Raw genomic sequence first — 15,429 nt, 5'->3', positions numbered from 1 at the left:
AGAGGAAAGGTGGCGGGGGCATAGGGGGGGGGGCGCAGCATCACACGAGGGCTCGTCTACGGGGCCCGGACCTCTCTGGTCCGCCCGGATCCTTTTTACAAATCTATTCAGGCGACGATGGGGTGGGGGGGGGGGCTGGATTTGGCCCAGGTTGGGAGTGCGGGGCCGCCGACACATGGAAGCCATCATTGTTCAGTCCGTGACCATCCCATCAGCGCGGAGAGAAAGGAAACGAGGGAAAGGATACGGGCCGAGAGGGAGACGCTGACAGAAAAAGAGCAGCGGGACGGGAGAATCAAAGACAAATCCCCTCGATAATCTGCCTCTTTAATAGGGATTAGAATTCACCAAAGAGCCCATATACGAATACTAAAGCGCCAATGAAGACTTGATTCACACTGAGAGTTTGAGGGGCTCGCAACAACCCCCGAAAACTCCGCAGAGAACGCTCGCAATCCCAATGCGCGGCGGTGTCCCTTTTTTTTTTCTTCCCCCCTCACTGCTCGTTCTTTCCCAGCATGCACCACTTTTGAAAAGTTTCCGCGCAGGTTGGATGACGAACAACTGTCACGTAGTGTGAACTTGAAGAAGTTTCTCGCAGCTCCAGCCAGGAAACGCTAATCAAATATTGGATCTGCTCACTTTGTTTTTTTTGTTTTTAATTGTTCCTCCTTTCATAGCGCAACTTGTTTTTGGACATGCGGTGTAAGCGATGAAAGGGCCTATTTGATGTCATTTTCAACGCCATCGCGCAAACGCTCACTGATATCCAAGTTTGAAAGAATGACATATTGTTTGGGTTCTTGGAAGGGGACAGTCGCTCGATCTGGCTGGTATGAAGCGCGGGGAAAATAAAAAGGGAGCTGCGTATGTGAGAGACTGAGAGTGGCTAATATTCTCCTCAGCCGTGCCGATAGCAGTCTGTCAGATTTGGCAGAGGAAGTGAAAATGGCCTCAAGTGTCTGGCTCCCTTCCATGTTGTTCTCACATCAATGACAACTCTCCCTGCGCCATCTCTCTGTTGCTCTCGACAGCTAGGGTGCGCTGTTTATTCTCGCTTGTGTTCTGATCCAGTCGCTCCTTGTCCGTGGACCGATTGGATCTACCAGACCGGCATAAATGTCTGCTCGAGTCTTGTTCTGTGTTTGCTTTTAGAGAAGCAAGCATTTGTTGTTGTTTTTTTTACAAAGGAGCTCTCATCATAACATTTAATTATTATTCTTATTTTAGTTGTTTTTTTTTTTTTTTAGCCTCTACAGGTTTGTCACAATTATCGGAAATGTGGTTGCCAAATAGTAAATCAATATAACAATCGGAGCCAATTTTAAATGTAGATACAATGACAAAATATTTTGTTTGTAACATATTTCAAGCCACTATCTCGTCATTGTTAGCAGTAAACACGCCATCTCTCAAATAAACGGTAAGCTAAAAATGAAAAAAAAAAAAGAAGCATGTGCTGTACAGTATTCAAATGTCAACTTTGTATGATAGCATGGTGAAGTCAATCACGTCAAGGTGGCCAAGCAAGTGCAGCAGTATGACTCACTAAATTGAATATAAATACCACTAACAAGATTAAAACATGAAATACAAAACATTAGAATGATGAAGCTTTTGACCATGCACACAGTCTATTTATTTTATTGTATATTTTTAACTTTTGGTCAGTCAGTTTTAAGTACAATTCAGTTGTATTTAACTTGGCACAGTACAATACAGTTTCCTTTATTCTTTGACAGCTCTTTGTTTCCAAAATGTATCCACGCCTAGTTTTTTTTTATGTGTAATAGATTTTAATTAAATCATCGTCCAACATACTTGATTTCAGTGTTGTTAATGTTCGAACTGTGCAAATGGCTATCATGGCTCACAATAATTGCCTAGACTGGAATGCCTTTTAGCCATAAAACCTCTGTCTTGTTTTCGATGAACAATTAGACATGTTGGTGATTGATGGTGGTACTTGGAGAGTGATTTGTTTATTTATTTCTGTGGTGGGGGGGGAACAAAAATTGAATCACTTTTAAAGACCATACGCTAAACACTCTTGAGATACGTTGTAGTCACTCTTATCCTTATAAGTGTCCCTTGACTAAGATTAGTATTTTAAAAGGGAACTTTAGGCAGTGCACGTTTTTTGCCGTTTGTTTGATGGATGACATTTTTTTGCTCTTGACAAGAATGTACTCATATCAGTTTGATCTACCATAAAGCTATGAAATTACTTCCTGGCATCCGTCACAAACGCGTACATGATTTGAAGTTGATGCACGCTAAAGACGGCGTGGAGCCCAACGTAAAGTGTTGTTGGCACAAGTTTTCGGCATGGATCTTTTGGATACATTTGTCCACAGATAGAATGATTTAGTTCCAAAGGTGGACCAAAGCAGTCTGAAGCCCTCAAGCCCAATTGTGTTCTCGCTTGGGTCAGAGTTGAGGGTGCATGAAAGTCCACATGAAATTCGTATCGTGCCCGTTAGCATCCTTGAAGATCCTTCTGTAGTGACTGATTTTCATTGAGCCTTTTATTCCGCAATGTATCATTTTCAACCCTTATCGTTGTGCGTTTTGTTGTCATCTTATCTGCCACTTTTGCGCGTAAATACAGCCATGTGTGCATCCAAACTCGTTTTCTTTCACTCAATCAAGATCGGGTCGCGGGGGCAGCAGCCTAAGCTATGATGCCCAAACTATCCTGTTCCCATCCACTTTGTCCACTTGTGTATCCGTACACGTTATACCCGTCAGAAATAACCGAATTAGTATGATTTCTCCTTTCAAAAAGTTTTCTCCTCTGAAAAAAACCATCAGTAATGTCACATTCGGCTCTACACTCCACGCAATTTTGTGGTCATGTAGAAGTGGCTTTACAGTCCCGCCCCACCACTCCCCGGGGCAGGGGAGGGACGCTAGCGGGTCCCTCAATCATAAGCCATGCTTACATCCAAGTTGGAGCCGCAGCTTTCATGCTAGACAGCTCTAAGACCCCCTACCTTTTTCTATCTTTCTCTCCACCCCCGCTATTCGAGGCCCTTGAACGTCAAAGATGAGTTGGAGTGACACACAACCCACCAGGCCTGCGCCCCCCTCAAACCCCCCACCCCCTGGCCAATGGCCTTTCCTGCTTTCTGATCCATATTTCAGAAGTAAAGCAGCGGTGCCACCGAGGGGGCCGTAATCCAACATTAAAGCTTAAAAAGGGGCCGAGCTGAAAGCACAGGCGCGGGTCCGCCAGGTCCTGGAAATCTTCATTTTCAATTTCCAGAGTGCTTGCTGGGACTTCCGAGTGGCTGGCTTCGGCATGTGAATTTTGGAGAAAGGACAGCTTTTCAGGACCCTTCTTGCAAGAAGGGGGTTACCGCCAGATGGCTTTGTTGGCAAACGGCATGCGACGCTAACAACGAAGCTGTGATTAATAATCAGGCAAATGCTGCCAATATGTCAAGCAGATATTGTAAAACGTATCAGAGGATCTAAATTACCATTCTTGAATAAATCGTCATAAATGTCAATTTTCAAAACAATGATGAAACTTTTCAATAAATAGCATTGTTTTGTGAATTTTGGACCACACTTTGATACACACACACACACACACACACACACACACACACACACACACACACACACACACACACTCGTAGGCATTTACTCCCCACTTCAAATTAGTCCAAGCCATTTTTCCCCCCAATAATAAATGACTATAATGACATTTATTTAGTTTCCAAAAAATATATTCTTTCAAGACAAATTCATATCCTGTATTTACAATTTTCCAAAAAAAAATACGGAATAAAAGAACATCCATAAATGAGAGGTACAAGCGAATCTGTGACAAGAAAACATCTTTTACAAGTATAGCCTAAACGGTAACACTCTAGCAGGTTGCCCTGACAAAAATAGTCTTTGTTAAATTGTTCTCAGTTAAATAAATGTTTTTTTTTTTAAAGTTGGTTAGTATTTTCATAATGTTGATGTGAGAGCTCTCTGTGTTGCCGTGCCATGGTGAGATCTGTTGGGGGGGGTGGGAGAGAAAAAAAGGAAATATAAGAATTGCAAGTGACAGTTACTGAATTGCAAATAATGCACAATTTCAGGAAAAAAAACGAAAGCTAATTCTAAAATGTGTGCACATGAATTGTGTGTTCAATTTAATGGGCGGGATCGACTCCCATTCCTGTTAATGAAAAAGGAAAAGACTCCTGAAATGCGCTTCAAAGTCTTTCTACATTCCTGCTATCAGCGTTTTCCTTTGACATGCATTGGCTGCATTCACTCGGGGGAGGCGTGAATAAACGGCTGCAGATTATTTAAATGACCCGCCTCGGAGATAACTCGGGAGGCCCCGCGGGGCTCTGCAGCCTGCTGCTGCCTGACGAGGCGTTAAAGTGGCCTCTCAATCACATGATTTATGTGCTCGGAGCTCAGCCTCCGCGGCCGGTCGGGTGTAACGGTGTTTACCCCCCCCCCCCCCCTGCTTGAGGGTTCATTGAGCAAGAAATCCAAGCGGAGAGCGTCGAATGCGTTTGGCGTTTACCTGTCCGCGATGAGCCGGAATGGAGACCTGAGCGACTCCGGCCTGTGGTCGCTGTCTTCATCTGGAAAAAAAAAAAAACTAAAACATTGATTTGTGAATTGACGCAACGCACTCGTAATCGTGTCCGGTCGTCGTACCGTCTCGTTTCGGACTAAAGCTTCCAGACGAGTCTCCGTCACTGTCGTCTTCCGTCCCCGAAGTCCCGTGTCCGGGCCGCGCGTCATGACGCGCGGGGGGCGCGGGTCCGCGCACGGGCAGATGTCCGCCCTGCGCCCCTCCGAGGAGTGACCTCATGTTCAAGAGCGAGTTGGCGTTGAGAAAAGCCGCGTTGGCCCAGTTGTGCAGTTTTCCGATCTGGCACGTGTATATCCCATGACCCGGGAGCAGCGCCGGGTGTCCGGCGGCGGGCGCCAAAGCCGGGCGGTGCGCGTGTGCGGCGTGGCAGGCTTTGTGCGAGCTGTCCGGTGCCGCGGCGGTCTCGGCCAGGGACCAGATTTTGGGTTTGCTCTGCGGCGGTCTCTGGCACTCCTGTCTGCCGGGGGAGCGATCCGCCGCTTTGACAGCCGGCTCGGCCTTATGGAGCGAAATAGTCGCGTCCGCGGAAAGCGTCCTGGTGCTCTCCGAGCTCCGAGGCTCCGTCGAGGCCTCCGTGCCGGCCGCGTCCGACTCCTTCTCCCCCTTCCTGCAGCCCTGCTCCGCTGCGGCGCGCGGCTCCTCGGCTCTTTCGATCTCGACCGTTTCCAAGTCGATCTCCTCGTCTTCGTCGTCGTCGTCGCTGCCGTTCTTGCCTTGCTCGTCCTCGTTGTCGCTGCTGAAGATGCGTCCGTCGCGGTCCTCGGCGCTGCGCCCCCACGTCACCTTATTCTCCTTCTTCAGACGCCTGCGTGCGTTTGCAAACCACGTGGATACCTGCAATTCCCAAACAACTTTTATTAGGCCCCCGATCAATGAAATTGATTCCTCCGAACGCCGGTGGAATTTGGCCTGCTATTTGGAAAAAAATCATTATAAGCACCTTCAGGAGCATTTGGGAAAAAATGGCATTGCGCTTGTCTACTAAGAGCTACATTTTCTATTTTGAAATACACCTGTGTGAGTGTCATCCTGGTAATGATCGCAAGCATGATCTTCTCCCCTTTGGTGGGGTACGGGTTTTTCTGGTGCTCCTGCAGCCAGGCCTTCAAGGTGCTGGTGGTCTCTCGTGTGGCGGTCTTGGCTCTCGACGGGTCGCCGTACGGGTACTGTCCGTACGGGTAGAAACCTTGAGCGGCGTGCACAGGTAGAGAGCCCGGGTGGGAACCGGGGCTGTCCTTTAACTCGTACTGAGAGCCCTGAAATTGGGAGCACAGAAGGGACAAATTCTTGGCGGTGGGGAGCATTTATATTGTGTGCCAATCATTTTAGTTGAATGGCATTAATAAGAATAATAACGATAATTGTTTGTGAAGGTGTCCGAACATAATTGAGCTAATGTTTCTCGATGCCATTTTGCAATATTAGACATAACTGGGGTTTTTTTTTGGTCTATTGCGTGTAAGAAAATAATTCGTTCAGGTAAAGTTCAGCATAAATGAAAACACTTTCGATGTTTGAAACTGCTTTTGGATCAAATAAAAATCCAAGTGCAATCGTTGCAATCATACTTTTGCTAATTCGTTCGCATTTAATTTGACACCAGTGTCGGAAAATGAATGAAATTCATGAACCTTGTCACTTGAGTTATGTAACAAGTCTTACCATTTGAGAGATGAGGGCGAGGTCCGGTGCTCCGCTGTACGGCAGAAAGGCACTGTAGTTGGGGGCCGCCCATGGGCTCCCGTACATCCCCAGCATGGAGCCCACGGCAGCGGCCGTCGCGGACGAGCTCACGCCGCTTTCGCCGCTTCCTTCCCGGCTAGAGGCCGAGCGTTCGCTCGAGTACACCTCGTGAGCGGCGTTGAGGAACTGGGGGTACCCCAGTTGAGGGAAAGCCATGTCCAATAAAATCTCTCCCGAATGGCGACGAGAGAAGGCGGTGGGAGGTGTGCGGGGGGGAAAAAGAGAGAAAATTCCCAAATAGATAATGGAAGACGCTCAAAATAATAATTAAAAAAAAAAGGTGTCTCGATCACCAGAGTCGAGCTTCCACTTTGCGCGCTTCTAACACTCCCTAGTCAAAGCCCCACTTTGGCACGCCGAGTGCGGAGTGATGCGCGCGTTTGGCCGCAAGGAGCTTTCTGGATGTGGAGCCGACTGACTGATTGGCAGCCTACTTAAGCTCCAAGCTCCTCCTATGCCCAGGGCAGGCGATTAGTGCATTGGTTAGCCCAGGTCGTGGGTGGCTTGTGGTGGGTGTGTGCGCTCGTGCCTGAGTCCGAGTGTGACTCTGCGCGTGTGTGTGCGCGCGCGCGCCTGCTCTATTTTTTTAACCGTCTACAATATGGTCATCGAGAGGAGGGCCCTGTGAAGTGTGCGTTCCATTTGCCTCTTTATTAGTGGCGTGAGAAATGCGCCACCTGTTATTTGTCACATTGCTGGTGCTCCTCGTGTCCAACTAGAAATCAGAGAGGCCGAAAACGTCTCGGTTAAGTACGGCAATTAAAATGAGCAACGATGAAAAACGTGCATGAAGTGTGGGACAAGGTGCACCTTTTGCTCTCTTGTGCGCGCTCTACGCACGTGCGACAGCTGATCCTCGCTGTATTTGGACACTCGGATTCAGCCTCTGGCAGGCAGATGGGACCGGCAGGTCATTGATATGGTCGGCCAGGTCCAGGAGGAATGTGGGCGATTATCGACGGAAGTCACCGGAGCATATTTTCAGAGGGTGGATACCGGGGGGGACGGATGGGATTGATGGAGATCGGGAGGATAAGATAGCGCGGCGCTCAGAAGTGGAACGTGACAGATGCTGACGGAGAAGAAAGGCCTGTTGTTTTAAGACGTGATGCTGCAGACAAATCACTCAGTGACCACAATGCCACGCGACCACACTCGTATCTCAAATCGACTTTCCCCACTGAAATGTCATTCATCCATGACAGCGCCCCCCCCCCCACATAAAATCTTTTATTTTTTATGATGAAAAACAAGAGTGTAATATTTGGCTCGATATAAAACTCTTTCAGCATGTTTCAAGTAGTCGTGGCGATAAGCATCTTGAAGCCTCTTAATGAATCTGGGCTCTTTTCTACTCGGGCTTCGCGCGTGTTCATCGACAAAGCGACGGATATTTGAACGTGAGCGTACACGATGGTCGGAGAAAGTGCAGTGATGAAGGATACAGGCAGCGAGCTTGCTTGTTGCTTTCTCATGAACAGGTTTGAACCCCACAATTCTTATGCGAGCCCACGTGCGCATTACACACTCCAAGCACTCGGGCGGTGCTAATGAGGTAGCGCCCCGCTCACTGGCCTGTGGCCCTCCTGGCTTCCCTCAGAGGTTAGTCGTGTAATTACTCCATCCCCGTAAATACAGATTCATCATCATCCTGGATCCCCCCCCCCCTCCTCCCCCACCCCCCATGAGCTGAGAAAGTGAGCGAGCGAGATGAGAGGGGAGGAGAGGAGGGAGAGGCGGGGAGGTCTAATGATTTCATTACTGTGCTTAAAGCCCACTCGGGCTAAGTGATGGTCCACTCATGTGCCGTTTCCTTTCTCCGAAGCGCCATAGGGCACTTGTGCAGCTCAAAGCTGTTTTCCGAAATGCATATCGTGATGTGCGTGTGAGAAAGGGAGAGAGAGACAGCGCGAAAGAGAAATCTAAAGAGAGGATGCTTAATCTCCATGGCATTTTAAATGGCATTCATGGAGAGAGTGGCCCTTTCCTCATTGCCAAGGTAAATGGAGCCAGGGGACTCTCCATTTCAGCCCGATAAAAGAGCAACGTTAAACACTCTCAGCATTTCCTTCCTCTCTCTCTCTCTCTCTCTCTCTCTCTCTCTCTCTCTCTCTCTCTGTCTCTCTGGCTTGTTTCTCACTCAAAATTGATGTTGTTTTTTTCATGACAGGGAGGGAAAGGAGACATATCCACCATCTAATAGGATAATATAACCCCATTCAACACGCAGCCTAGCCTCCCGCCCTCTCTCCCTCTGCCTCTCTCTCTCCCTCTCTCTCTCCATCGCTCTCTCTTTCTCTCTCTGCCTTTGTAGCCGCCCGATTTCCATAGTGTCTCTGTGGAGAGGCAGTTAATGAATTCCTCTGAGCTGGAGAAAAGGGGGGAGAATGGTTTTGGCGGTTTAGAGAGAGAGAGAGAGAGAGAGAGAAAAGGGGACCGGGGTGGGGGGGCGGGGGGGGGGGTTCAGGGGGGAGGAAGGCTTTGAGCTATGCCATTCAACTTCACAGCCGAGGCCCGCTTTTGCATTCACAGTGTGTGCGCGTCGGGTGTGAGTGTGCGCGCGCGGGTGCATTTGTGCGTCTTTTTAACATGAACCTGCTAAGACTACCAAATATTTAGACTGGCCTCAGACCTCTCTTTATGGCGACGGTGGATTGAGGGATCTCCGGAGGCAGCTTGACTCCATTTGAAAGCCATTCCCCGCTATTAGCCGCGCGCAGACAAAGGAATAACTTACATTCGGACGCGTTCGAATGAAGTCGCGCAATCCACTCGCGCTGCTCATTTCCTCCTGGGCCCTTTTTCAGTGAGGTAAATAAAAAAATGGCAACCAAGCCTTGTGTTTTGGCTGCAATTTAACCGATGCAAAGTGGAAACAATGAGGATTCAACCACACCGGAATGCGTTTGTTGTGTGGACGGATTTTGCTGATTCACCTCTAATTTGTTTTATTTTGGTCTTTGTGCAAGGAGAGTGGTTGTCGTATGTGTGAGCTTGCCTTCGACCGTGTTATCGAGTGCAAAAATTTGGGAGAATATGGACTAGGGTGCACCTTTTGTATTTCAAGATACTGATATGAAATATATTGAAACAAGATCTGAAATTGGATCTCTGCCAACGCCATTTTCATTAAATGCAAATCATTTTGGGGGAATTGTAAAATAAACACCGTAAGACGTAGACAAGTCATACTAGAGTCATGATGCAAATGACGGGATATCCGGGAGGGGTCACTTTGAATCAGCCCTGCTTGTGAAATGGCGACCGCTTTTCCATCGCCGTTAAATGCCGTTCCATCATTCCCCATTCAGAGAGCGATGAAAACAAGCCATGTTCAACAAGATTGCTGACTTTAAAAAAAAAAAAAATCGGGTAGGGTGAATTCCCTCCTCTCCAAAAAGACTTAGCGGGGGGGCTTTTCTCATGGATAGCAATCTGATTGTTTTCTAAACGGATTATTAACTCTTTTGTTACAGTAGGGGTCACTTGAATGCTTCTTAGGGGCCCATTAGCATTGCTTTAAAGAACTCGCGCACACGCAAACAGGGCACACTCACGCGTGCGCGGGGCTGTGTTCTCGGATTTGCCGTTTCTTGTCTTTGTTGTTCTCAGCGGGAGCGGAATGATACCGTTATAATGCCGTTAAAAACAATAGCTTGACATTAAAGAGAGGTGTGGGAGGCGAGGGACGTGGGTGTGCGTGCGCGGGTTGAAAAGTTAGCCCTTATAAGGCGGACCGGTCGGCTTCATGCAGCAGTGCCGACCTCAATGACTAACCTCAAAGAGCGGCGGCGTTACGCGGGCAAACCCCTCCGAAGTCCTTGACTGAGGGAAGGATGAGCTCGAGAAGTGGCTCGGATCGCCAAGATGGAGGAATTAGAACGCAAAAGGTGTGGCCTGTGAGAGCTCTTTGTGCTCTGTTTATTTCACCTGGCAGGAAAAGGGGCGACGCTTCCCTTGGGAAAATCAAAGATACTTAGCTCAGGTCAAAGCGTCACAGGCCACGGAACACCGAGGCTCGTATTGACCGTATGAATGCGGTGGGGGACCCCAGGGAACTGCCCGAGTCTGGCTGGGTGCCCCGGCTAGCTTTGAGCTCCTGTTCTACGGGACAGATAAAGAGGGTATCCCTTACAGGCTTGACCTCCAGCCACCCCCTGTCATGAGGGGGAGGGGTCAAAGTTCAGACCAATTGGCTACCCACGGCCCCGCTGCCTGCACTGGCGCTTCATCAGCTGCTAAGTGCCAGGAGCAGAAGTGAGCTGGGAGGGGGCGTGGCCTCTCTTTCATCCAGCTCAGTTGAGTCCAGGTTTAGATCAATGAACTCGGTGTTTTGTCGAAACGTGTCATATGAGTTTAGTGATACTTAGAGTTGCTGTCAATAGTTTTCATACGCTCAAGCTTGGACTTTTCATGATTTATTTGAGCCGTTATTTTGCACGGTGGAATCATTGATTAGACAATGTCGAACAAGAATTTTGACTTGATTTGGGATTGTATCTAATCCGTGCGAGTACAGAGCAATATTCTACCACGCCGCCTCAATGTCGTACAGTTGGCATTCCGCATCGATATTTGTTGACATTGAAATGTGCAGAACTTTGTCGGGATGACCAAAAATCCGTATTGCAGAGTGTTTCCGGTGGGTGAATGGCTCTTTCCATATAAGCCTAGAATGCCGCCTTTCAACGACTGTGTCGAAAAGTGTCATCGTGGCCAGACTTGTTCAGTTTTGACCAAACATCTCTGAGCATCCGACCTTCTGTGAACCTCTTTGTGGAAAGTCCCCTTTTTCATTTCCAGCATAACTCAAATCAGGGCCCATAAAGGCATGAGAATGACTTTGGCAAAGACGAACTTGACATCCGACACAGACCCCGCGCAACACCCCGGGATTAAAGAGAATCGAGGCCGATTAGCATGAGCTCGCGCTAGCAACTCGGTTTTAATTAAACAGCCCCTACTTTTTGTTATTTGTTCCACATTTGACCCTTTCGACCAAATATTAGCTCCGCCAATATAAAAAGTATTGGTGGTAATTGAAGTCCGCCCTCAGTCGGGGCTATCATGGTCAGAAATACCCCCCCCCCCCATCCACCCCCTTACCCGCCTTCCCGAATAACCCCAAAGTACAGTAAAGCAAACATATCCATGAAACTGAACTGCGCGCCGTGGTGCTGTGGGGTTTTTCCAAAGTAACTTTGAGACTTTGACCACGAGCCATTTGGGTGTGTGCTCCGCACTCTTAAGCTCTGTCAACTTCCTCCTAAACCCCACACTCGCTCAAAGTCGCTCGACACATCTCCACCCTTGCATCGAGGTTGGTCTGACCTTAAACTTGGGCTGCAAAAATGAGCCGCTGTTTCAATCAAAAGAAAGGAAAAAAATGGAGTTATGTGAGCAAGTTGTACACAGGCCCACATTATGATTTATGAAGTTTCGGCCCAACGCGAGCGCTCTACACGTCGCCCCCCCTGCGTTGGCAGCAAATTTCACAACGAGCCACAGTTTACGATCCTGTGACATTATTACTTTCGTCCGCTTTTTATTGTCAAACTAAACCCCAAACCAAGAGCACCATATTTATTCCTCGGAATCACAATTCTGTTTGATGAAAGTCCGCAATCTAAATGCTAACACACACGCTGTAAAACGCTAAAGACGGGCCGAGGCCACTCGAGTCGATGTTCTGGTAATTGCAAATCTTTTTAACCGCTATTATTTGAACAGAAATCCTGCCCACACATCCAAGCAGGCAATTGAACTGGACTCACAGGTATAGATTGTTTATGCCGTGCAAAAAAATTAAAAACAAAGACTAGCAATTCAGCCGTCTCACTATTTGGCATGCTGGGCTGCTTCCACCTTTTCCTCGCATATCTCTTTGATCCTCTGCATTTAATATTAACCTTATGCTGACCAACGAAAGGGCAGAGCGAGGGAGGGCAATCTGGGTTTTCTCTCTCTCTCTCCCTCATCAAATTGCTTATCAATGTAAACAGGCTACAGTGTAAAGTTACTGACCGATTTATAAAACCTTTGCAATAACTACAAACTGCGACTGAAACACCTGTTGGTAGCAAAGTACACCTTCAACTTTGAGCGCCGAGTGTCGGCAGTCTGTCAAGCCTTTGAGAAGCAACAGCGGAGGTGCTGCAGGTGCTGATGGTGCTGATGATGATGATGGTGGGGGGGGGGGAGTCGGCGCGCATTCCTCACGGCGGCTCCGTGCGGCTCGGCCAATTAGCAGCCGAGTGTTTTGTTTGAGCCCGAGTGATGATGAGATGTTGCGCTGGGAGGCGGCCCACTTCATTAAGCACACGGTTGTCTCCGGTTTACTCAGCTTGCCGGCTTTAACGGCTTGTTTACCGGCCGCAAATATGACAGACTGTATGTCTATTTGACCGTCTGTGTGCGTGCGCCGAGGTGATGCGGGGAGGCGGCGAGTGTGGGCATGTGACCAGGCTATTGTATGTACAGGCGGTGGACAGAGTGTCACATGTAAACCATACACGAGACATTGTGGCAACCTACAAAAGACGAACTGCGAGTGGAACGATACGTCGGTGTTGCATTTTGATCCATTTGAAAACCATAACGGCAGATGCTTGGGTGTCTCAGATGCAGGGATGCCAAGATCGCCAAACCGAGCGCTAACCACGATTCCACCGCGCTGCCTTTGCGTCCGGACGGAATCTGCGGCGCGTTTCATTTTGCGCTTTCCGCCAGCAATATTAGCTTGATTTAGCACGCACAATATGAATAATCCATCATGAGACCACTTGCCAAGGCTAAGTTTGCATTTGAAATCTGTGTTTCAACGGCAGGTGCAAACCAGCACAGGCGGTCGTGCCAGCGTAGCGCGGGCAAAATAATAAAAGCTGTGCAAAAAATGATTCAGAAACGCAATTTTGGGGAGCTTCTGGTTCTTCTAAGGGCTTACTTGAGGCCAGTCACAAGAAGGAGTCATGCCAAATCTCCTCGGACTATGCTCCTATCAACTCTGCAATTCTCCTTTCGTCGTATGGTGACAATCGGGTCATTGTCAAACCCCCTTTTTCAATTTTTTGTGAAATACACATCAGACAACTGGATCAGTAGCTTCAACTTGCCGACTAGTTTACCGCAAGTCAATGCGACTAATGTCTCTTTTCACCACTTGCGCAAATATTAGTCCGGGAGCAGCAGTTTAAGTGCAATTACAGCTTTTTGTTTTCTCATTCAACACGGCGCATGGGCCGAGCCAAAACGCGTTACAATTGTCGACCGTGCCATGTTGACCCAACGAGACCCGAGCCCGGCGCTCTACTCTTACTGATAAAACACATCCAGAGAACAGGCAAAGAGTGATTAGGACTGATGGAGAAGGAGGGGGCAGATTTTCAGCCGCGTCTCGTCGTCCTCGTCTCCGGATTTCTTCCCTCTTGAAATATTGGGTTTATTCAAAACGTCACGGCAGCACGCGTCTCACTTGGAGCATTTGGGAGGGTCACGGCTCTCTGACTGCATATGTGGTGTGTGTGTGTGTGTGTGTGTGAGAGAGTGTGTGCGTGCGCGCGTGCGAGGGCAGTTCTTAAGGCCTTAATGCGGCGGGCGATGACAGATCACTTCATTCACGCAAGACGAGAGCAATTATTTCAAGCATGACAGATTGCCTCAGCAGAACTGAATTTCGGATAACCCCCCCCCCCCCTCACTCTCTCTTTCACTCGCCCCCCCCCTTTATCTTTATACCTCCTTCGCTTCTCTTCCTCCCCCTCGTTCAATAAGGAATCTTGTGGTTTTCCGAGCTAATGACTTCCTCCTCAATCCTCACTGTTACACTATTGTGTGTTTATATAGTCGTGTGTGTGCGTGTGTGTGTGTGTGTGTGTGTGTGTGTGTGTGTGTGTGTGTGTGTGTGAGAGAGCAGGGGGTGACGGTACCATCTGTCTAGCTGCTGTAGCCCTTGCCCCTGCCCAGCTGGTGGGCACTAAGTAATGGGAGAGGACTTCCTCGTTTCAACCCCCTGAGACACACACACACACACACACACACACACACACGCATTAGTATGCAACACCTACTGTCACAGTGAGCGAAAGACGGGGACTTTTTTTTTTTTTAAAGTCTGAGTATTGAAACCTGAGCAACTCAGGGTGTCAACTGATGAGGACTGAATGCTCCATGGAGGGAATGTTTGCGCAAGTGTGTGTGTGTGTGAGTGACAGTTGGGAATGTAAATGAGTTTACGAATGTGCCGCATTGCTTTTTGAATGGAAGGCAGAAGAAACGTGTGCAATAGAGCTTTGTCAGCTTGTTAATTTTCCAAGAGTTTTACGGCAAACACCTTTCAAGGGAAAAAAAATCATATCACAAACTATTGATGTCAACCTTTGTAATTAGAATTTTAATCTACTGTGATTCCAAAGCTCGATCGCACTCACTTGGACATTTCATGACATGGTACACGGGTGCAAAATAATTCCAACACCGCAAACTTCACCAACAATGCCTTTCTCAACACAATCATGCTCAGTCACTCATTGAATCATTGTGTGTTGATTGTTTACCATGCGCCGCATCATACTGTGAGTCATGAGTTGTAATAGTTGTTTAAACTGTCAAAACCTCACACGTGCGCTTATTATGATTAGCGGTAGTTGAAGTCTGACGTCCGAAATGCTTCTTTGTCTTTCCAGCGGCATTTTTATGCAGTGCGGCCGTCTTTGTATGCGTGAAAATTCCCCTCGTTATTTACCCGCTTAAAAACATGCGCGCGCACGTCTCCACCGGCAGTTTAATGAAGAGGCTCCGGTTTGAATTAAATGAGGAGCTTCATGTAATTGGCTGGAAAAGCCATTGAAATTCAGCATGTGCACGCTGGACTGACGCTGGACTGACACACACACACACACACACACACACACACACATTCTTTACTCATCTTGCAAGCCTCATGTTCACCGTGCACTTGAATCTTTAAGGACATGGTGATGACGGAGTCTTCTTGACCTCTCCAGGATGGCCGACACACAGGCACACGCAACTTAAATAACATCCAGTGCGTCTTTTAAATTTCTGGCCGCTTG

General features: G+C 48.1%; 1 protein-coding gene across 1 annotated transcript; it reads right to left on the bottom strand.

The window, feature by feature from the left end:
- Positions 1 to 3,696: 3,696 nt before the first annotated feature.
- irx1b (iroquois homeobox 1b) lies at positions 3,697 to 6,876 on the bottom strand. Its single transcript, XM_052071934.1, has 5 exons — positions 6,278 to 6,876; positions 5,629 to 5,871; positions 4,678 to 5,449; positions 4,541 to 4,601; positions 3,697 to 4,015 (listed from the first exon to the last, which is right to left on the bottom strand). The coding sequence occupies exons 1-5, from the start codon at positions 6,512 to 6,514 to the stop codon at positions 3,967 to 3,969; spliced, it is 1,362 nt and encodes a 453-aa protein (XP_051927894.1). The 5' UTR covers positions 6,515 to 6,876; the 3' UTR covers positions 3,697 to 3,966.
- Positions 6,877 to 15,429: the final 8,553 nt, after the last annotated feature.

Source organism: Hippocampus zosterae, chromosome 7, assembly GCF_025434085.1.
Source record: "Hippocampus zosterae strain Florida chromosome 7, ASM2543408v3, whole genome shotgun sequence".
Lineage (NCBI taxonomy): Eukaryota > Metazoa > Chordata > Actinopteri > Syngnathiformes > Syngnathidae > Hippocampus > Hippocampus zosterae.
The sequence above is the reverse complement of the archived record's forward strand: the minus strand, read 5'-3'. Positions and strand labels throughout refer to the sequence as shown.